General features: G+C 35.9%; 2 protein-coding genes across 2 annotated transcripts in view; both read left to right on the top strand.

The window, feature by feature from the left end:
• The window catches only part of LOC6037447 (beta-1-syntrophin), a 307,964-nt gene that overhangs the window by 187,066 nt on the left and 96,025 nt on the right, over positions 1-24,873 (top strand). The window lies entirely within an intron of this gene.
• On the top strand, positions 8,685-9,526 carry LOC6037449 (trypsin 5G1). Its single transcript, XM_001847309.2, has one exon. It carries the CDS (start codon positions 8,688-8,690, stop codon positions 9,477-9,479), a length of 792 nt encoding a protein of 263 aa, XP_001847361.2. The 5' UTR covers positions 8,685-8,687; the 3' UTR covers positions 9,480-9,526.

A 24,873-nucleotide genomic window follows, 5' to 3' on the forward strand; every position in this document is an offset into this window, starting at 1 on the left:
GAAATTCGAGTATTTAAAAAAATGCAGATTTTGTGAACAGCCGAGTTTTTTTTCCAAAAAGCACTTGAATAAGTTCAAAAAGTATTTTGAGTTTTGCTTCGTGTGATTCCCATTAGTGAATTTTGAAAATATGAGTATTTTCGAAAGTATGCGGTATTTTGTAAAAATCGAAATTTTACAAAAAAACACCAATAAAGTGAAAATGCATAACAAATATCGGTTTTTCTCATTTAAAAAATGTGTGTTTGTGTATTTAAAAAATACGGTATTCTGTGTTTTTTTTTTTGAATATTTTTACTTTACCGATTGAATTATCGAAATAACAATAACGATAGATTATCGTTATCGTCAAGATGACAAAAAGAATATATAGCACAAGTTTATAAAAATCATTTGCCAGTGTTGTCAATTCTTCAAAAAAAAATCATGATTGGAAATTGCTGCAAATATTGAAAAAAAGCTGATTTTATTTCAAAATTTTAAAAGTCCAAAAACATTTCAATTCGACCATAGGTAATGTAATTTTTTTTATAATATTTTTAATTATAATCTCACTAAACTTTCTGGTATTTTTTGACATTGGAAATTAAATGCATATTTGCATAGTTTTCGTCACATAAAAATTTAACGCTGTTTTGGTGATGTGTATAAAACCTCGTTTTTCTTGTGAGATGATGATGATGCAATCTTCAATACCCCTGAAAAAAATCTGATCTCTTCGAAAAGAATATTTTTAGAGATGGTCTAGCTTGGTCATGACTTCAAAAGTAAATAAAAACCTTTACCAACAATAACACAAAAAAACAAGTTTGAAAAATGAGTTATATTGATTATAGCCTTTCAGTAAAAAATAAATACATTGTAATCAGCCAAATTTCAAATAATAAAAAAATCATAATCCACACATAACCTAGACTGCCACTTATCACCCATCACCGAGTGCGAACCTGTTTTTCAATCCATCAAACAGCGACTGATAGAGAAGCCTGTCTGAAGTGAGCCATTTCCGACATTTTTTTCTTCTTTACCGAGAGTAAGTGGAAATACACACCTTGAAGACCCTTATCTACCAGAAGTGTACTGCGGGAAAATGGAACTCAATCTCAAATTGCTACTACACTTAGGATGATTGTTGGTGGTTTTTTTTTTTTCAAAATAAATAGATTAAAAATTTAAATTTTGGATGTTTTCACCTCATTTTTTGTTTTAAATTTAGATTGATTTTGAACTTATTTGCTTTCCAAAAATCAACAAGCCCTTTCAAAATGTTACTCCCCAACACAACTCAAAAGTGTGCCGATATTTGAGCCATCCTTCACCGCAAGCTTTTCCCACAGCTGGCAAGGAGGATTTCAAAAGTGATTGAGCCAAGCCTCAGAATGATGGATTCCCGGGGATCGATCAATCTCTCGACACTCGCGAAATTTGAACCTCACACTCAACGGTGCTCTCTAGGTACCTCTATGGAGGAGTATCTAATCAAATCGATACGTATTCAACCAATCGTAAACATCGTAACGACGCGTTAAAAGGGAGAATTGCTATGGCTAGGATTTCCACCCGCGCACATGGAACGTTTAATGGATGTTTTTAGGACCGTTTTTGGTTGAAGGTGGGAGCAGTGCTGCCAGATTAACGATTTTTTTGTCGAATTTTTAAGTTTATTTTTATTTTCTTAAAAGAAAAGAAAATTTTTATTTTTAAAATTTCTTTTTAAAAATTATAATAACTGGCAACACTGCTCTACCTAGACATCGCGCGCTCAAGATGAGTTCATTTCAGCGTGTAATAGCCATAAAGTCATCCAGAACAACACCGACGCCCTGATTCTTGGCCCCTGAATAATAAAGTGTGTCCTCCTCCTTGCAGTGTTCCAGTCTCAATAAATAAGCAAGGGTCATTAATTGTAATGTTGGCTCTTTAATGGCTACAACTCTGTACCATGGTAGAACGCTGCTGTTTAAGTGAAAATAACAAACCATTTCATGTTTAAAGTGTCGCAAATTGAGCGAGTAAAGTGTGCTAGCTGGTGAGGTTACGAAAAGGCTTGTTTTCGCGAGTTTAGTGCGCCAATTGTAATGGTTACAATAGAGCAAACTTTCGCGAGTTTTTTTCTTCAAATTTTAGAAAATCAAGCCTAATATAATCAAAATAAGCGTACATTTCTCACCCTCAACCCAAAAGACAAACAAACAGCACATTTCACACTTCCGTTTCCGGCAAGCTTCCGGTACAAACAACCAACCCTCGCATCGGCATCTTGGCCGGATGTTGATTAAAACGTTGTAATTTTTCGACACCCCCTTTGCCGTCCTTTCCGTCTGTGATTGCGTGAAAGCCGGTGTCATTCTGTCACATTCTTCAGAGTGTGGTAGCAGGAGTGAGGCAATCATTATCATTTGATTGTGTGTACGCCCCTCAATAATAAACCTCTTTGCTGGAGGGGGAGGTGCACCGTAGGAAATTTTCAAATATAAATTCGAATAAATTTAAATTTAATAATTTTGACTGTTTTAACTGTGCAAAAAGAAGGGGTTTCAAAGGGTTGGCACATTTCTAACCCTTTTCCCCTAACCACGCTGCGAAACGCAGTCAGAAACATCATCATCACTCACTGTGAGGGTGGATTCCAGATTACTCACAAACACCCACATTACGATTTAATGTACTTCATTTCATTAGCATTTCCCAGGCTGTGAGGGCTCTGATGTGTACGTGTGATATGTTCTGACTTTGAAGCTCTCTTGCGAAAGGACCATGCCGGTAAGGGGTGGCCATTGTTGAGTGTGATGCTAATTTGCTCCAGATTATTCGCTTGAAGAGTTGATTAGAATTTCAACGTTTTTTTGCTGACACTTGCGAAAATGTGCTCTGGATTTAACCTTGCAGTTGAAGCATTTTACTCGCATTTTTGCTATGTTTCCACTTAAATTTCAATGTTTTTGATGCTTTTTTACATGTTATTTGGTCAAAATTAAAGAAACGCTCGCGAAAGTTCGCTTCGTCGTTACCCCTGCAATTTGCGCATTTCACTCGCTGTTTTGGCTACGTTGCCATCTAAAATTAGAGTTACTAACTTCATTTTGCTTTCATTAAAATGTTATTTTGTGTGATTTGACAAAACATCCGCGAAAGTTCGCTCCGTTGCTACCCCTGAAATTTGCGCATTTCACTCGCTCTCTTCCCCACCTGATTGATATGATGCAATTTTGGAAACCCTATCGCAACAAGCGCTCTTTCAACAATCCATCAGCAGGCCTGATTGGGGAGGTCTCCTTATTAGCCTATCATCATCGTCGGTCTCAATGCGCATTGACTTTGCAAACGCGGCCACAATCAATTCCAAAGCACCGAGTGACACGCCGCCGATTGGCGCTAATTTCAATGTTGATTTATTCGAATCATCTCTTGGCACTGTAAACAGGTTGGCTGAACAGCTTCCGGAACGCTCAGTTGTGCGACTATGCACTGTGAGAAATTGCGTTGTAATTTCCCATGAAATTTTCAAATGAATTCAAAGTGACGATTTATTTCAGTGCAGTCAATCTCTCCAGTGGGAGTTGCGGGGGTGGCAAATCGATCATCGCGCGCGACTCTCGCGGTCGCAATTGGTCCGGAAAGCATCTCGGAAACGGCAGATTGTATTGCCAACGGTCGTGAAATTGATTACCACCGGAGCGTTACGCGTCCGGCGTTACTTCTTCGCAGAGGAGGAGAGTGCGGAAATGGGAAGTAAATGATTGCAATTAGGTTGGGGGAGTTCTGGGTTGCAATCGATTCTTGATGGGGTTGGTAATCCGAGTCTCTTATCGAGATAACTGGGAGAATCTTCCTAGTGGAGTTGGAGAAGGGGGTAAAATTGTACTTTGAATTTTACAAACGATTTCATTCGATATCAGAAACTAAAACATGAAGATTTTTCAAGGAATTTCTGGAATTTTTACCCCATTGACCCCTCCTCCTAGTTTCCAAACTGATCGATTACACCAGAGTCGCTGGACCACGTGAATCCACGGAGTCCCCCCACTAATTGTAATCCGACAAATCGAAATTTTAAGCTTCCTCATCAATCTTACCGGGGGATGGATTCCCGGAGCAAGTGCACCGCAATCCTTACCCGGAAACAGAAAGCCACAGAACGCCATCAACCGAGTGTTCAGTGTGTACTCTTTGTGCGAGCGCCAAAAGCCAAAAGCCGAAAAGATTAAATGAGCTGGAAAATTAATTACCACCGTGCAGAGTTGAATACAAAAGGATGGGGGAGGAGGAGGGATTTTTGTAGGTTATTTCGCCGGATTTGGCAGCACTGGTTCGGGGTCTGGTGGAGTAGAAAATCAAACATTCATTAAACTAATGTGAAAAGGCTCAACCTCGGCGAAGCTCTGTTTGACCAAGTGTTTAACGGGTTCTGGAAAATGGATGTTTGAAAGTGGTTTGCCTCAGGGCGCGGTTAAGTGTGAAGTAATTACATTTATTCTAGAGTATAAATACCCATATTTGTCAAAGTTCGGATCAAAATGTAATTTGCGGCTCCCGAACATCATTATTCATTATTTTCACATTTATCAACATGACACTTGACACTTGACACTTGACACTTGACACTTGACACTTGACACTTGAGCAATTCTCTACGAAATTGGTATTTTTTTTCTTAATTTTAATTTTTGTATTTTTATTCTGGCTGAAACTTTTTTGATGCCTTTGGTATGCCCAAATAAGTCATTTTGCATTATTAGTTTGTCCATATAGGGTATTTGTCCCTATTTTGGGCCTACTAAGCAGAACGCACTTTTAATTTGATGCATTCTCAAAGGCTTATATTGGCAGCCTAGTTTGTTATACATGAATAAGTTGGTTTTTTAATGCTTAAGCTCGTATATTATCAACATTTTGATAAAAAATACCTTATATCGCTGTAAAAGCACGAAAAACTAAAACACTTTTTGCCCCTATTTTGGGGATATTGCTCCTAGCATACGACCTTGTTTGTGCATATTTTCGGCCTACCTTCTGATTGGTTGAAATCTCGAAGCACGTGGCGAACTTTTTTGACGTACGGTTCAGCCTTCGCTCGTACAGTACAGCCGCACAAATTCGGTCGACAAATATGCTAAATCATTGTGATGTTTTAAGCCACAAATAAACATTAGAATGATTGATTTCACTTGCATTACGTGCACAATTAGCTTGGACATGATTTATATCATTCTTTACGAGTTTTAAACATAATTAAACAATTGTTGCGTAGCCAAACATCAAGCTCGTAATATGCAAAAAAGACTGTAAAATTCGAGAAGCGCACACACACTGGCACAGTTTGTAGAATTGTCAAATGTACCGAAAATATATCCATTTCTCTCCGATATGGACGAAGCAACTTTAATCAGTTATTTTATTGATTTGGTGGCAGTTTAGTGATTGTTTTTGCAATGGAATTGTGCAACCCACCAATAAAAACACATTGTCCGTGGTTGGAGATTCGGGGGACGGCTGTCATACGTGTGCTGAGCGATGAACGCCTTGACGCTGAGTGCCAAGAAGCGGTAAGTAAAAGTGGTGAAAATTTTGGACCTAATGGGCAAGTTGCAATTTGCTAAGAAAAATGTGAAGAGTGATATATTTATTGCATTATTTCTAATTTAAGAGGAAAAGGTGTACTATTCTTGCCCACCAAAATGAAGATAATGACAGCACGAATCATTCTCAAGTGGCAGATCCCTGTCAGATTTGCTGAAATGCTCAATTTCGTTGAATTAAGTTTGGTAGACCGAAAATAGGTACTAGGCCCAAAATAGGGACAAATACCCTACTTTTCCATACAAATTTGGCCGCTGTCCATACAAAAAAGATTTATGAAAGTTCAAAAATCCGTATCTTTTGAAGGATTTTTTGATCGCTTTGGTGTCTGCGGCAAAGTTGTAGGTATAAACTAAAAAAAATGACACACGGTAAAAATATTAGTGATTTTTAATTTAACTTTCTGTCACTAAAACTTTATTTGCAAAAAACACTATTTTTGTTTTTTATATGTTTTAGGGGACATAAAATGACAACTTTTCAGAAATGTCTAGAACGGGCCAAAAATCTTTTACCGAGTTTTGAATTTTTGAATCATTTCTGATTTTTTCAAAAAATTGAAATATTGGTCGCAACATTTTTCAACTTCATTTTTCGATGTAAAATCAAATTTTCATTCAAAAAGCACTTAAGTGAAATTCTGATAAAGTGCACCGTTTTTAAGTTAAAGCCATTTTTAGGTAACTTTTTTAAATAGTCGCAGTTATTCATTTTTCAAAATTAGTGCCCATGTTTGTCCATTTTTGAAAAAAATATTTTTTGCAAAGATTTAAAAACCGGAAAATTGATGTTTTCTAAGTTTCACCCAAACAACCCACTACTTTCTAAAGACGATATATCAGCAACTAATGGTCCGATTTTCAATGTTATAATATGAAACATTCGTGAAATTTTACGATCTTTTCGAAAACAATATTTAAAATTTTTAAAATCAAGAATGTTTAAGAATGTTCTCAATTTTCAAAAATATTGTTTCAAAAGGTGGGCAAACATGTGCACTAATTAAAAAAAAATGAAAAACTGCTACTATTTTCAAAAAAGTTACCAAAAACTGGCTTTAAATTGAAAGCGGTGCACTTTATCAAAATTTCACTAAAGTACTTCTCGATTGCAAATTTGATTTTACATAAAAAAATGAAGTTGAAAAATTTTTGCTACCAATATTTTGGTTTTTGAAAAAATCAGTATCGATTCAAAAATTCATGACTCGGTCAAAGATTTTTTGCACAACCTGGAAATTTCTGAAAGGTTGGCATTTGATGTCCCCAGAAACATATAAAAAATAAAAATAGATTTTTTTTTGCAAATCAAGTTTTAGTGACAGAATGTTAAATAAAAAATCACAATTTTTTACCGTGTATAATTTTTTTTTCAGTGTAGTTCTTAACCATACCTAAAACTTTGCCGAAGACATCAAATCGATCAAAATTCATAAAAAGACCGATTTCGTAGTGAATTGCTCACTTGACTTTATACTGAAAACGTGCAGAAAAATAGGAAAAATAGCAAACGAATTGAAAAAATTAAAAAAAAAGAATTGAAAAATTGAAGAATTGAAGAATTGAAGAATTGAAGAATTGAAGAATTGAAGAATTGAAGAATTGAAGAATTGAAGAATTGAAGAATTGAAGAATTGAAGAATTGAAGAATTGAAGAATTGAAGAATTGAAGAATTGAAGAATTGAAGAATTGAAGAATTGAAGAATTGAAGAATTGAAGAATTGAAGAATTGAAGAATTGAAGAATTGAAGAATTGAAGAATTGAAGAATTGAAGAATTGAAGAATTGAAGAATTGAAGAATTGGAGAATTGAAGAATTGAAGAATTCAGCAGGACGAAATTGAAAGTCAGAACGTTCTTCACTTCACAATATCTTGCCTAATGGGCTCTTGTAATCTGAAAACTGAAAACGTTTTCTTCACCATTGTTTTTTGTATCCAAGTCGAGCTCATAATTCCCAAATTTCAACCAATTAAATCCATCTGGCTCATCTCAATTAAAGTCATTCAGCCTAGATCAACCAGATAGAGTCGTCTTCCATCTCTAGCACCAAACCATCATCCAACATGCTCAGAAATGTTAACCCTTTCAGTGATTTTACACAATCCCACCCCAAGCCCAAAATTCTACTGCTGATCTCTTCATGCTTTCAGATGATACAGAGAGAACGAGAGTGGTTGGGTAAAATAAAATCCTTCCATGTAGCAAAGCAAATCTCCAAACGTGCTGCTCGACACAAGCCAGAGATTCGCTCGGAAAGCTCCAGCAAAAAAAAAAAAGCTCAAAATTACACAGCTTTTCCTCGTCGGCGCCACCACCGTCGCCAATTTTCATTATTTATCAAATTATTCTTATCAGAATGAAATCCGTTCTTTATTAATAAGATTGCCCGAGGAGGGTGACCCCTTTTCCCGCCTTGGATTGGTCGTCGACGGGTCGAGGGTGGTGGGAGAATAAATGACCAGCAGCTAGCAGCTTGTCGCACGAATCTTATCGTGGCAACTTTTCCTGAGGAAGAAGAGAAAAAGAAAGCGAGTCGTGTTTATTAAGTTTACTTTATGTACTTTGATAAAGTGCGGGGCAGCCCAAAAATAGAGAAGCTCTACTTAAAGTGGCTGTATTGGGGGTTTGGGTTGGAGGTCGGAGCAGCAGGTGACATTGTTTATTACCTCGGCGTGACCAGAAAGTGGTTTTGGCATTGGAGATTTCTTATACTTCCAGTTGAAATTATTTCTTTAGATATGAGTTTAGTTTGTTAGTACAATTGTTCTTACGAGACAAATTTACAAAACTAACAATTAAAAAATCTCAAACTCATACTGGTAAAACGAGTTCCTGCTTAACTAACTTAAGTTTACCATGTAGGTGACTTAATAGATAAAAATAAATGCACTTGAATTTTTGACAAAACCGCTTCAAGTACATGTACTTCAATATAGTAAAAACCCTAAAATAACTCAAAGTAGTTCAATTTGAAGCACCTACACATATCTTCTAAGATAACACTGACTTCAAGTAGCTCTTCATACGACACGCTCAAACGACTATAAAAACCAACGCATTCTCAAAGACAAACCATCATTCAGTTCAGTACCTTCCCACAAACAATGAACCAGTTCATCACCCTTCTGTCCGCCGTTGCCTGCGTTGCCCTGGTCCAGGGTGCCTCCACCGCGCGCCATCCGGCTCGTCCCTGGTGGAACGCCCCGCCCAGCAGCGAACGCATCGTCGGAGGGTTCGAGATCGACATCCTGCAGGTTCCGTACCAGATCTCGCTGCAGTCGTACGGCCACTTCTGCGGTGGATCAATCATCGGTGAAAACTGGGTTCTGACCGCCGGGCACTGCGCTAGCCATTACGACGTTGGACTCCACGTCCGCGTTGGATCATCGCTGCACGGTTCCGGAGGTCAGCTGGTTCCGGTCAAGCGGGTCATCCAGCATCCCCAGTACAACCCGAACACTATCGACTTCGATTTTGCCCTGCTGGAGTTGGAGCAGTCGGTTCAGCTGAGTGAGGAGTTCTTTGCCGTTGAGCTTCCGGAGCAGGATCAGGAGGTTGAGGATGGTCAGCTGCTGCAGGTTTCCGGCTGGGGTTACACCCAGAACCCGTCCGAGTCGAACGAGGCGCTGCGTGCTACCAACGTTCCAGCGGTCAGCCAGGAGGAATGTCGTGAGTCGTATGGAACCAACCAGATTACCGATCGTATGATCTGCGCTGGATACCAGGCCGGTGGTAAGGACGCTTGCCAGGGAGACTCCGGAGGTCCGCTGGTCGAGGGAAAGACCCTGGTTGGAGTCGTTTCGTGGGGTATCGGTTGTGCCGAACCGGGATATCCAGGAGTGTACTCCCGTGTGGCCGCTGTTCGGGACTGGATCAAGGAGCACAGTGGAATTTAAATGTTTGAAGCCGTGTAATGCAAGTCGAATAAAGATTCAATGAACCAAAAAAACTTGTACACTTGTAACAAATTGCAACTAAGTCTTCCAGTGCGTCCATACCGGGAATTCCCGGGACAAAATTCCCGGGATATTTCCAAAATTCCCGGATTTTTTTTATAATTTGTCTCGGGAATTCCCGAAATTGAACAAAACAACAAATTTTGGTCTGGAAATTCAAATTTAGTTGTGGAAATAGATGAACAGTTGAATACTGAGTAATCGATAAGAATGATAAAGTATTAAAATTTGTATACGGTATATATCCGGATTTTTTTTGAAAAATTTCCAGTTTTTGCTGTTTGGGTGTTAAAACCTCCTTGATTCAGGGGTATTAAAAAACACCCAAAAAGCAAAAACTGATAATTTGGTTTATTGGAACTTTAAAAAAAACTCCAGATATCAGCATTTGGCTTATTAGGGAAAATTGCCTAGTGCTTTAAATATTTTCTATTTTATTTTTATTTATTTAATGACTGGGTATTATATTTACGTATATTTTAGATTTTAAATTTGGAAAAAATATCACGTTGAATTAATTTACATCAAACACCGGCATCTGGGGCAAATCAGGACAAATGTAATGAAATAAGACAGCTATTTAAGCCAACATTAATGCATAATATTTTGAATGACTTCGGTTAAAACAAGAGCAGAACAAAACAATAAGTACCATAAAACGGGGTGACTTTGACAATTGGGGTGACTTTGATAGGTTTGAGATTTTCCCGCAAACTGAAGAGTACAAATTAAATACGTACGGAATGGTATGGAATCATTCTGATCGTGGTAGAGAAGTGTTCAAAGTACCTCAAGAAGAAGCTTTCATAAAATTTTGAAAAGTTTAAAAAGTTGGTTAACTATAATAAAGAAAATGTTGATAAATAGCATTATTTTAATATTCTGAAAGTGTCATGATTTTCTCAATGAACCTGATTTCGAATCAAAAAATGGAATGCATTTTTGGATTCTTTATACAATTTTCCACTAGGAGAAAGTAAAATAAGTCTGTAAATAATTGATATTATGTGTTTTGGAAACATAATTCAAAAAAATCTCCCAATTTATGGGCATTTTTAGTAGAACAAATTTCATATAAAATGTGAAAACTTTTGATTCTTGCTTAGATTTCAGTTTCGAGTGCAATATGATTCGATAATTTTATAACAAAAATTGTTTTATCGAATTTTTGCCAAAATTTTGATTTTATAACAATTTTACCTAAAATTTATATGTATTTTGATAAAAAGCTTATAAACTTAGTTAACTAATTATAAACATGGATTTTTTTTGTTACACATTTATCAGCAACCTTAGTAATGGTACATTTGACTTAAAAATAAAATTTGAACGCATTACATCTGATTTTTACAAGAATATCTATGACTATCAAAGTCACCCCGGAATTCAAAATATGAATTTTCAATGCAACTATTTTTTTTAACACTATTGAAAAACCTTTTTATCAAAAATAGTGCATGCACCTTGTGTGGCCTACCCCAGTACATGTTTTAAAAATATTAATCTTAAGATAAACCTTACCAGTTGAAAAATATTCCAAAAATAAATCAAAATTCTATCAATGTCACCCCAGTTTACGGTACACCGATTTCAAAATATGGCTATAAAATCTCCTGTACCTATTCAGACTCCTATTCCGATTTTGCACAGTTGGCAGTAGTAACTTTAAAACAATTTGTAAAATATGTTTTATATAAAACATGAAATTTCAAAATGTATGTAAAACTCAATATTGATTGGTTTCATTTTATTTGTTGTCACTTTAAAGACAGCTTAAAAAAATTCAAGCTTTTCTAGTCATGTCATATAAAATAATATATAAAATAATTATATTTATAAAAGACTTATTATATTTCAATCACATTGGAATAAAAATTGTAGCACGTTTAAAATGCAAAGCACAACAAAGAACAAAAAATCAAATTTCAATTTCTTTTAAACTGTTGTTTTTCTTTTTTAGAATAGAGGATAATATTGTTGAGCGAATTCCATGGTTCAAGCTTGAAAAACATAACAAATATAATGAAAACATAGATTTTTTGATTGTTTAAGCAATTTCTCGGGATCCCGGTAATTCCCGGGTTTATAAAAATATTTTTCCCATTTCCCGGGAAATTCAAAACCCGGGAAAATTGGACACCCTAAATTCTTCCATTCCCAGATGCAGCATTACCTTAATTTTGTTCTGCTGTGTTATCTTTTGATCAATTGAAAAAAATAAATTCAAAAAACACTCATTTTTAACAATAATTCTATATTTTTGCTAATATTTCCCTTATTCAACAATTTGAAAAATGCCCAAGAATTTCCATTTCATGTCAAATGAAAAAAAGTCTTTTTTTTCTTAATTTCTTTTCTTTTGAAATTACATGACATTATTTCAAAAAAGTAGTTTATGCAACAAGTGGCAAAAAGATTTTTTTTTACTATTCGATACTAGTGCTGAATAGTTCAACTTTTCAGCACCCATTTCTGAAAAGTTTACTTTTCAACACAGAAATGAGTGCTGAAAAGTTGAACTTTTCAACACTATTATCGAAAAGTAACATTTTTCAATATTTTGTTTTGTTTTGAAGGGTGAATTTAATAAACACATGAATGTTTGACCTAAAATTCCATTCAAGAAGCGTTTTTCGGAATTGCAAAAAATGTTGTAAGCAACTAGTTGCAAAACTTGATTTTTTCAGCACTCGTCGAATTTATCCAAAAAAAGAATCTTCTTTTTGCAACTTGTTGCATAAACTACTATTTCAGTATTGTTTTTTGGCGTTGATAAGTGGGCCGTTTTGTCATTCGAGAACTGCAACAAATTAAAATAAAACCTGATCATGATAATTTAAATAACGAGTCTATAAAAGTCTAAACTGAACTAAACACAAAGTTTTCGATGCAAAGTCAATGTTTAAAGTTAAAACGAACACGAAAAACTTTTACCAATGAAACAAATATTCTCAAGAGGAGATTTTTAACTTCACAAAAACGTTTCCAATTTTTCTTGACTATCAAACAGATCTACCCAGAAAAAAGAGAACCTTTCTCAAAAGAGCCCACCATTTGAAGTTAAATCCCATTTCACCATTTTACTTTCGCTAACAGAGGTCCGTAAGTATTCTTCCCGCTGATAGTGGTCCCTCTTAGAACTTTTATTTTCCATCGTCCTTCACCTTCCAACTGTGGCGAGCTGGCGAAAAGGTGCACCACAAGCCACCAGGCCACCAGACTGTAGGCAAAGGTAGACCGTGCACGTGTGATACACTCAATTGAGGTAGATTCTGTACGATGATATATGGTCCAGATCTTGGGTGGGCAAAAAAGAACAAGAAGAAGACAAATCTGCCGGAAAAGAGCCACAAGTGGACGACTTGAGGCAACTTTGTAGTGAATCTCACTAGCTTTCTGCTGGCTTTCGTTATCTGGAAGGAAGGTTCCGTATGTTGCTGGGGAAAAAAAGGACGAAGGATCCTCACCGCCACCACCCTCACATTGTTCTTTTATTTTTTCGTCGTTGCACATCTGGCCTTGGCCGCTCGGCATGATGATGATGACGACGACGATGGACCTTTGTTCTTGGGAGATCCTTTTTCTTTCGGCCCTTCCACACCGACCGAGGAAATCATTATCTTGATAGACGTTGGCGGCCACTAAATTAAGTTTTGTGAACCTCGGACGAAATTAACCTCCCCTCGTCGTATAAGGTGGATCTTTGAGCGGGAGAGATTTAAAGAATCGGCCTGCAATCAGCAGCTTGGACGCAGATCGTTGCTGATTGCCAATCAGACGAAGGCATCATTCGATTTGATACCTTTGGTCCGAGCTGCATCCAATTGGGGGCTTCAAAATCGATCACAAAGAAGGTTCGTTTATCCTGGAGAATGTGATGATGATAATGACGGTGCAGATTGCCGCATAACACACTGCAAAATTCAATCGTTTATGTTGCACATGGGTATTGGTCAGTTGACGATGGTTATGGCATTGGAGGACAGTGGCGTGCAAAATCAATAAACATGAAATTGATAAAAGAAAAATTAAAAAAAATATAAAAATTGTAACGGATTTAAATTTTACTAAAATCATTTTTTTTTTATAAAAAAAATTAAATTAGGTTCAATAGCCCATGTTTTTGAACACTCAACTGTAAAAAAAAGGATTTAAAAGGTGCTCCACTGTGTTTAGCCTTCTCGTTTTAATGAATTCACACATTTGCGCTAACCAAAATCGAAAAGCGACGACGTCCCACCACAATTTCATTGCACTTTGCAATCTCGGCTGATTCAGATTCGTCCTGCATCGTCTAGGTCAGTCTGTATGAGTACACACGACGATGTCACCAGCCCTGGAAATTCCCCTCGAACCCAAGTCGGGTCATTGTCCGATTTGGTGTGTGTGTGCTGATCTGAACCCCCAAAAAGCAGCAGACCGAATCTCCCTCTGTGTGTGAGTATGTCTCACTGTGAGTATGTGTGGTTGTAAAAATATTATCCTTTTATCGGGGAATGTGCACCGACTCCGAAACGGCCAGGGGTAGGAAGAATTTTATTGCTCTCACCACACACACACACACACCCGCACACAATTTAATAATGTCACTGCTGCTGCAAATCACCATCGTTCTGGCAAAATATGATATCGATATGATGTGACAGCATCAGTTTAAGGGTGGGATGACGACAATTGACGTCAGCTGGGCACCACACTCGAGGACGTCGACATCGGTTCAGTCGTTCCACTTTTGGGGATATATTTGACCAATTGCCGGAAGCCCCTTTCGCAGCCGCCAGGGGCAGGCTTTGAGTCAGCACAAAAAGCAGCAACAGCAGCACTCAATAAAAAGGGATGAACAGCGCTGCAGAAAGTGTAATAATATTAGAACGAGCGAGCGTTGAGAGCAAAAGCGTAATATCATGTTTCATATATTATATTGAATTTAGTTTGGAAGGCAAAACTGATTCCTTTGTGATGGGAGTTTCAACTGTTTGTCATTTTTCAAATCAATTAAATTTTTGATGAGTACAATGAATTAAAGTGATAAGATTAATTCAATTTTTTCTACTGTCCTATGTTTGCAAAAATGTCCCATATATATTTTTAGCATGTGAGCAATTCTCTGAGATTTCGGTCATACGATTTTTTTTTGTATTTTTTAATCCGGCTGAAACTTTTTTGGTGCCTTCGGTATGCCCAAAGAAGCCATTTTGCATCATTAGTTTGTCCATATCATTTTCCATACAAATTTGGCAGCTGTCCATACAAAAATGATATGTGAAAATTCAAAATTCTGTATCTTTTGATGGAATTTTCTGATCGATTTGGTGTCTTCGGCAAAGTTGTAGGTATGGATAAGGACTACACTGAAAAAAAAATGATACACGGTAAAATTTTTTGGTGATTTTTAATTTTACTTTTTGTCACTAAAACTTGATTTGCAAAAAAACACTATTTTAATTTTTTTTTATTTTTTGATATGTTTTAGAGGACATAAAATACCAACTTTTCAGTAATTTCCAGAATGAGCAAAAAATATTTGACCGAGTTATGATTTTTTGAATCGATACAGATTTTTTCAAAAAATCGAAATATTGGTCGCAAAAATTTTTCAATTTCATTTTTCGATGTAAAATGGAATTTGCAATCAAAAAGTACTTTAGTGAGTTTTTGATAAAGTGCACCGTTTTCAAGTTATAGCCATTTTCAGGTAACTTTTTTGAAAATAGTCGCAGTTTTTCATTTTTTTTAAATAAGTGCACATGTTTGCCAACCTTTGAAAAAAATATTTTTGAAAAGCTGAGAAAATTATCTATATTTTGCTTCTTCAGACTTTGTTGATACGACCCATAGTTGCTGAGATATTGCCATGCAAAGGTTAAAAAACAGGAAAATTGATGTTTTCTAAGTCTCACCCAAACAACCCATCATTTTCTAATGTCGATATCTCAGCAACTATAGGTCCGATTTACAATGTTAAAATATGAAACATTCGTGAAATTTCCGATCTTTTCGAAAAAAATACTTTCAAAAATTTAAAATCAAGACTAACATTTCAAATGGGCGTGATATTGAATGTTAATATTGAATGTTTAAAATTAAAGAAAAATACCGATTCCGTAGAGAACTGCTCATGTTGAAAATACGGTCTAGAATTTGTTTTCTTTGAATTTCGATTCTATAATAACACTGACCTACAAAAATTGACAAAAATGACTGTTTTTCTCCAAAGTTTGTATGAAAAACTAAGTGCACGCGTTTTTGGGGACCCCACACTTTGTGCTTTGCTTGCGCAGGATTTTTGTTGTTCGGAATAACTTGATGGAAAAATATTCTACAGGGATGCTCTCTTGTTATGCTTATCTTAATAAAGACAACAACATTTTTTAAAGGACAACACCACTTAATTTGAACATTTTCCAGCGCAAGGATTGTTTTTTAATTTATAAAAAAAAAATCAAAGATCAAATGAATGCTGGAAAGTACATTTTAGAAGTATTCCTGGCGATGAGAAGTGACTAGTCCGTTTCGTTATTCGAAAGCGACAAAAGAAAGTAAAAAGTTTCATAACGGAATAAGAAAAAAAAACATTTGAAATTTTCTATTACATGTTTTCCAAAATAAAACAAATCGATTTTTTCCAAGATGCTATTTTTTATCTTAAAATTTCTAATCACTGTTTACATTTTAGCTGTTAACACAGTGTTTCTCAACCGGTGAGGAATTCCCCCCTGAGGAGGAATTTGACCCTTCTTGGGGGGGAATGAGGATGCAATAAGAATCAAATGATCAAATGTTTTAAAATAAACTTAAATATTACTAGAATGTACCAGATTCTTTGAATGACTTATTACAATAATTTTTTAACCTCTGCAATTTCTTTGATATCTCAGATTTCGTCTTTGAATGTGTTTATAAATACAGCTGGCAAAAAGTAAAAATAAAAAAATAATAAATAAATAATGGGAATTTAAAAAGAATTGTGCAAAAAACGAATTGAAAATCGATACAAGTTTCTTTTTATTATTTCAGGTGTAAACAGTTATTAAAAAAACAAACTATTTATAAATAATTTCCTTGAATTGGTCATGAGCTGTTATTTAAGACCCACCAGTTTTTTTTTTTGAAAATTAATAACAATTTGAATTCTGAACAAATAAAAATATTTGTGATGTTTTGAATTCATTCGATATATTGAGTACATTATTTACCAAAAATTCTGAGATGCAACTTTTAAGTATGAATAGTTGAGCTTTGATAAATGATTGAGTTTTCAAATTACATTTTCTGAAAACAATAAAAAATTATTTTCCATTCCATTAAATACAGCAGGTAATACAAATTGATTGAAAGAAATGCTTTGATTATTTATAAATCAATGCGCAAGCACAAAAAACTTCCACATACATTACATTGATTACCAATTTGTTGAAAATTCAAAGGTGGGAATGAGGTTCTTGAAAACTAGCCAAGGGGGGGGGGAGGAATGAATGGAATAAGTTTAGAAGCACTGCTGTTAACACCAATTAGAACAGAAAATCTATTCTCAAGATAAAGATTTTTATACATTAATGCAATTCAGACTCGCTTATCTCATGTTTCGAAAATCCGATGTTTGTGTATGCGATGATTTTTTGAAACATTAAATTGAATAATACATTTTACAGTAATGCAACTACCTACAATTTGCAAAATTTCTATAATTTTTAAATATTTTTTTAGCAAAAATTTTAAATGTTGTTTAAAGTCTTTAAAAGTGTAATGAAAATTTTAATTTTAAGCAATTTTTTCGTCCCCTTGGGGGAGTGCCAGCATCTTAAAAACTATTGGTCTTATTTTCAATTTAAAAAAAAGTCGAATTTTCTGATCTTTTCGGTAAAAATATACATTTTTTTAACGTTTATTCATTTCAAAAAGGTATTTTTAAAACTAAACTTTAAGTGGCATATTTAGTTTTGCAGTTTTTTTTCCATGCATTTCTATGGTTTTTGTCCCCTGTCCCCTTGAATATATCGAAAAATTTTAAACAGAAAATGTGGATTTCTGGAAATTGTTTTTTTTTGTGAAAAGAAAAATTAATTTAAATATCGGAAAAAATCCGTGTACCATTAATGCCTACAGTTTTGGTGAAGCCACCAAACCGATCAGAAAATTCCTTGAAAAGATTCAGATTTTCGATCCATTTTTGTATGGATAGCTGCCAAATTGTATGGAGCCTTGTATTTTATATAAATGTACGAAATTGACCGATTTCGTAAAGAATTACTCAATGGCCTTATTTAGGAACAAAAAAATGTCAAAGTTCTCAAATACGAATGTTTTTTTTTTTCAGAAATTGTCTGAAAAAAGATAAAGAACTTTAAAAGAATCTTCAAATATGCTCTATTTGATTTGTTCTGGGTCGATACCAAAACAGAGCAAAAGTATGGGTCTGCATTCTTGTAAGTCACCACGAGTAGAAGTTATGACATTTTGATAAAAATCGACAATTCTTTAGTATCGCAAACTTTAAAAATATCAACTAAGCAGAGGAAAAATCCCGAAGCAGCATCATCCGTTCGGTAAATCCCTCTCAGGATTAGTTTAGCAACCCATCACGTGCAGCTAAAAGAGGTTACGAAAACAACAAGTAGCTGCCCTCGGCTAGGGTGGTCCTAAATTTTACATTTCAAACATAAAAGTGTTTTTTTTCCAACCCGGAAGAACCACCCCACCATGTCTCAACCACGTGTAAAAGGTTTCGCTTCCGGAGATCCCTTTCACGGGGAAAAGTTCCAGCGGTTCACACAAGCTATTGTTGTTTTCTTCCCGCGGTGAAAGTGTGCGTGTGTTATTTCGTTCCGCTGATAAGGAGTTCGCAATACTTTCCACGAGCAGAAAAAGAAATGAAGTGAATCCAAGCGCGAAAGTGTTTGATGTTTGCGTTCAATCTAGGATTTTTTTTTTTTGCTGAAAATGTAATTTTGTTTGCTTTTGAGAAACATTTTTAACAGAGCAAAACAGCGCGAAAGGTGATGCGATACTGGGAACCGATTGGTTAGGTCGGATCAGAGAGAAGAAAAGTTGTTGTTTTCCTTCCGGAAAATGTGGTCGAATAACAGCACTCACAGCTTCAACTGAAATCACTTTGGATAATAAAGTGGAATTTCCGAGGAATTTTCATCCAGACCCCGCAAGCCAATGGATGAAACCGATCGTTAGTAATCATTAGGAGCTTTCGTTGGCAAGCTGAAGCACTATGTAAACTATTCCCGGCCAATAGTGCTAAGAATTCCATTAAGACTACATTATCATCAACCGCACAGTTGGTAAAATATTTGAAGAAATTGGGACAAAGATTTAATCGAAATGTCAATTTAAGAGAGTTGCTGAGAAATAAAGTTAAAATTTGATTTGAATAGAATTATTTTAATCTGTGTTTAACTCTCGATCTGCCTATTTTTTTAAATCTTAATCCCACTGTGTAACTTTCACAAGGACCTTCCGGAAGTAGTTCCTGGGGGAAGGGAACGTTCGGTGAGATTCCATTTCCTTCCAGAATCTCATCCGGTTTTGCAGCCAGCGAGAGTGTAAGACAAAAAGGGGGCGTCGTCATCTTCTCCGGGGACGATCCACTTTTCAACGGCATGACCCCATGCAATAAATCACTCTCCTTTATGCGCTCTCCACTCAAGAAGAAGGACCAGGCCATTGTTGAAAATTTCCCTACATCATCACCCCGGAGGGAGGGTTGTGTTCCCCGGAATGGAATTTCATGCCACCGCCACCACTCCAGCCATCGCCCATAATGGATGTGGTCCACCGTACCGGGGCGGCAGCATCCCTGCCGGGAAGAAGTGGATCCCGATGGAAACCGATTACACACCTGCCAGCATTAGCAATGTTCCGGGGATTGTCTTGAAAATCTTGGGCCAACCCAGCCCCACACGCCACGAAGAATGTCTTCTTTTGGCCAGAGAGATATCGCACACAGCATGCCATGAAGAGTTTCGGGATGATTCAGCTGCAAGTTTGCTGCACACCAACAGGGATGCTTTTAAGCTTTCTAGAGTGGAGGAACCACGCCTGCTGAGCTTTTGAGAAAATTCTTTGAAAGTTGTGCTGTGGATTTTGAAAGAGATTTCCAGTGAATCCAGTTATGAAAACTTTTCATAAAAACCAGTCCGCCTCCTTTGGTTAGATATAACTAATATTATTTAAAGGAGACGCATAGTTAACAACAAAGCATTCCTCGAATTTAACTCTCATTTAAATTTTAGCTTCTTCTTCGGAACACATGTTTCAGTGCAAATATTGACATTTTTTACCATCGTATTTGCTCGCATGAATTCTTGTTTGCTCTCAAGAGAAGCATTTTCTCAGTTCCTGCTTAATGCTCTCAAATGACAGAAATCCGACCAGGTCGACCTGCTGTCTAATCATGCTTGGAATTTGGTTCGCACACCTTTCACCACCCTACACCACTTTGAGCAATATTTGCATTTAATTATTATTTTTATGTCAGTATCCTGAGACATAACCCTATCTGCTTTCCCCCACCCTTTATTTCAGGAAGTCATTTCACCCTTATCACGAAAAGAGAGGGGAAAAGTACAGGGTGACACAAAAAAGGGGGAGATCATTATCATTCTTGCTTTTCGCCTCGTTGATTTCGTTATTTCTGTGTTTTTTTTCCTCGTCCCTCTATTACCTTACCTATGCTGGAACATACTCTGTTTACTTTGCTCTCAGTGATTTTTTTTTTCTTCCTTTTTTTAACTGGACATGGTCCAAGGATAAGGGATGCTACGGTAGAATGGAAGTGGTGTGGGACTTTTTTGTGTACGTGTTTTTTTTTATGTCACTAAGTGTGAGTGGAGTTTGATGGAAAGGGGGAACCCCTTTTTATCTTAAACGATATGGGTAGGTAATGTTTACTGAAATGACTTACTTGTTACTCAAGGGGATTTGTCAGGTGCTTCAAGGGGTTACATACATGTAAATCGACAAAAAAGTCAGAGGCTGGTGTTAGCATACACTTAATTTTATTTAAAATCTGTTTTCAGGGCATTAAAATATACATTTTTATCTATTATCAAAACAAATTAGAAGACATTTGGTCATTGCCGAGATATAGCTTTTTTAAGCTAGCAGTTTCAAAAAACGGGTGCCGCGATATCTCAACACTGCCTTAACCAAATCGGCTCAAAATTTTAGTGAAGACTCGTTAAGCCGGGCCTGTGTGCATGACGAAGGCCGATTTTCAAAAAACTTATTTAAAAAAAAGATTAAAATATTTTTGTGTTTTTCATATAAAAAATCGTCAGTTTTTGATTTTTGTATTTTTTTGAAAAGCAAAATTTAAAAATCGAGCTTCGTCATGCACACGGGATATGTCTTGGGAGTCTTCACCCCGAATTTCAGCCAATTTGGTCCATCCCATCTCGAGATATCGTGGCACCCGTAAATCCACTCGGTGTTTCGAGAAAAACGCTCAAAAAGTTTGACAGTCCGCTTTGTGCATTGCAAAATGTTGAGCTTAAAATCGTCTCTAACTCAGTTTAATCATGTAATATCTTCATGAAACTTTCAGGAGTGATTGAAAATCATCTTTTTAGTGGATTCAATAATTTTTCTGTAATATGATTTTTTTGTGATTTCTACATGTATGTAACCCCTTAATGTTAAAAGCGTGTTAAATAAGCAAAAAAACCATAAGCACATCAAATCGAATCTTTTAGTCTATACAATACACTCTACACTGTAAAAAAAATCATGGTAATATTGCATCTGGGAATGAGTACATTTTCTATGTCAGAAAAAATGTGTAGTTTTACCTTTAAAAATGTTGAAATTTACCTCTTCTGCGGTAAAACGTCACTTTTTCAGTCTAAATTGAGGTAATATTACATCATAAAAGAGGCAATAAAAAAGAGGTAATATTGAACCTAAAAATTTTACACCATACAAAATAACTCATTTTTTTTTACTGTGTATTAATATTTAATTTTTGGATAATTATTTGTGCTGAAAACAACATAATTAAAGATGTCAATTCTCGATTAGGATAAAGAACTTAAACTTAATTCGTTTCAAGTTTCCCTTAATAACATTTTTCCCTTAATTATTTTTTATCCTGTGGATGGAATACTAATAATCACAAAAAAAAATTATTCACGCAATCGGAATAAGTTTATTTTTATGAATCAGCCCAAAACCTACTGACATTCATTACTTTTTCAAAACACATATGGGTCATTCCAGGTCAACTGAATACACTTTTGGACTCGACCTTAACCGATTTGGACCAAACTTGGAGGGAACGTTCATCTATCGATAGTTTACAGAAATCCCAAGTTCGGTGCTGATTAGAACATCCTTCTATTTTTGGAACCGCCCTCTTTTTTGACGATTTTCTAAAAAACTTTCTTTTCTTTTAATCATAACTTAGCAACTATTTGATCAAAAAACTTTCTACAGGTTGCATTTTATTGAAAATTCAATAAAAATAAAATTTTAACCCTTCAATGCTCACTTAAATTATATTTTAACGTTTTAAGTATTAAAATTCTGTTTTGACCAATTCTTTATATTTTAATTTGTTTTATTTTATCACCATCGTGTTCCCCGGACAATTTTACATAATAATCAATGTAAACCACAAACTAAAATGGACTATTGCCGAGATACAGCGATTTTACTGAAAAAAGTTTGATTTTGCGCTGCACTCTGTCCTATGAATTACAATCCGAAATGAATTTCTCATACATAAAAACCGAACTATGCGGGATTCATCCCTTTTTGTTGAAAAGTACACCATGTACTTCCAAGTGCTGTGCAAAATCATATATTTTTTCAAAATCGTATATTTTTGAAAAATGTGATTTTTTAAATCAATTTCTGTGAATTTTCACATCCATTGGAACATGAGCACAAGTTAAATATTTTTTTAGAGGTTTCAAAAATGAACTGAACTTTTTCTAAATAAATTAAAGTTCAAGTTAACTTTTAAAGTTTTTGAAAATTGAAAAAATAGAATAACTTTCTCTATTTTTTTATCGTTTCGATCATGACCTGTTTTTATAATTTTTGGTCAGATTTTTCTTGAGTTTGTTAGGTTTTGGTAATTATATGAAAATTAAATTAAATTTGAATTCTATTAAACCTATTTTTTTGATTAAGTTTATCACTCTGAAAAATGATAGAGTCTCAAATACTTTTTTTTTTATAAAAGTTATTTGACAGCTTTTTTGACAGCATTTTGAAAAAAGCAAGAAAACTGATCAACTTTTTACTTTTAACATGTTGAAAAATGTGTCTACAATTTTTTTTAATTGTTTGAAACAATAAGCTTTCGCATTCAACAGTTAAATGGAAAACGTTTCAATACGTCCTCAACCAAAGTATTCCACGATGGTTCTCCAACTCTTTTTGTCCACTTTCCATTCAGAATCCGAGGTACTTCCCGCTTATTTCGGGTAAATTTTCCGCGTCCTGGCTGGCTGCGTCCACTTTACGGCGGCCAACCTACCATACAGGTACGTACATTTCCTGCAGCAAATTTCAATTCATTAAAACATTTTCCGCATGGGAAAACACTAAACGCTGAAAATGCGCACCTCTTCCCGGGGTAAAAAGAGAGCCGGTCTCGAGCACACACAAACACCATGTATGTGGTAGAGGTAGAATTTCTCCCAACAAAAACAAGTCCTCACTTTTCAGCGCTTTCAGCTTGAAAAACCGGAAAGTTGTACTCCACCGCCGCCAAGTTGCCAGGTATCCGCGCGTGTGTACTTGAGGTATGTTGTTTCCCCTTCCTCCAACCTGCGAGCCTTGGAGGCTCATAACTTTCCGCAATTTTCGGAGAATCCTTGAAAAGCGGTTCCACAGCACTCATTAAGCCTCGGGGCCAACCGTTTCCTCCGCCACGCCCAAACTTTTCCCACCTTTCCCGGGACGACACATTCACCGTGTGTGTGTGTGTGACTTTTAATAAGGCTTTCACCTCGCCAAGTGCGTACAGAGAAGTTGGATGTTTTGGGAAAAACGTGTGCACACGAGTATGTGAACGAACGAACGGTTATTTCAAGAGGAGCGAGGGCCACCATCAGGACAGGAACCAATTCAAACAACTTACTTAACGAGATGCGAGCGTTGGCGCTCTTCAGGGGGAGGGGGTTTGGGTCTTGGGAAAGTTGGCCTCAAAGTCTAATTCGAACCGGGCGTGTGCCTTTGGCTTGTCTCTCTGTTGTAAGTAGGGTAAGGTGGCCTTAACTTAATTACCAAGATCTATAATTTTTAGTTTTTAAGCAAACAAAGCGTTCAACAAAACGTTCGAAATATTCAAAAAGTTATAACTCAACAAACAAAATACTTGAATTTTGATTAAGTCATCACTTCTCTACAGTCCAAAACCAATAATTGGCCCAATTACCCTAACCCAAAGCCCTCCAAAAACCACAACCAAAATCAGCACTGACACGGAAACCAATGTTTGGCGTGTGTAGTAGGCCCTTCTTCCTCGGTGGGGGTGAATGTCTCCCTCACAGCTGATGCTGATTTTAGAACTGGTGGCAAAAAGGCAAACTTCCCCATCGCCTGAAAAGTTCTTTGCGGGGATAACACGATGTCTCCAGGAATTTAGTATGTGTGTGTTTGTGGGAGTACGTGTGAGGAGTGCGTTAACGAGCTGGAAATAGTTGTGACATTTGGTTGGGCGGACGCTTTTGTGTGGTTTGACTATGTGTGTGCGAGATGGGTTGGAAATTTGGCAATTTCCTTGGTTTTAACTATGGGAACTAATTTGGAGTTATAATGTTACTTCAATGACAGGGAGTATTTTTAGATTTTTGTTGTTTCTAGCCGGAATTTTTCCTTAATTAATTGACTTAAAATTGACGTAATTGGAATGCTATCCAATAAACAAAGAAGAAAATCACTCTAACACTCACAAACTCACACATTCACAAAATCACATTCTTAAAAAAATCACAAACTCACAAACCCACTAACTTTAAAAAAACTAAATTAAAAAAACTCACAAACTTACTAACTCAAAAAACTCACTAACTCACGAACTCGCAAACTCACAAACTCACAAGCTCACAAAATCACAAACTCACAAATTCACAAACTCACAAATTCACAAACTCAAAAAACTCACAAACTTACGAAATCACGAAATTCACAAATTCACAAATTCACAAATTCACAAATTCACAAATTCACAAATTCACAAATTCACAAATTCACAAATTCACAAATTCACAAATTCACAAATTCACAAATTCACAAATTCACAAATTCACAAATTCACAAATTCACAAATTCACAAATTCACAAATTCACAAATTCACAAATTCACAAATTC

The sequence above is a fragment of the Culex quinquefasciatus genome, chromosome 2 (assembly GCF_015732765.1).
Source record: "Culex quinquefasciatus strain JHB chromosome 2, VPISU_Cqui_1.0_pri_paternal, whole genome shotgun sequence".
Classification (NCBI taxonomy): Eukaryota; Metazoa; Arthropoda; class Insecta; order Diptera; family Culicidae; genus Culex; species Culex quinquefasciatus.

What these genes read in the sequence shown, in the direction of transcription:
- LOC6037449 (XM_001847309.2), top strand. Translation starts at nt 8,688, where the DNA reads ATGAACCAGTTCATCACCCTTCTGTCCGCCGTTGCCTGCGTTGCCCTG.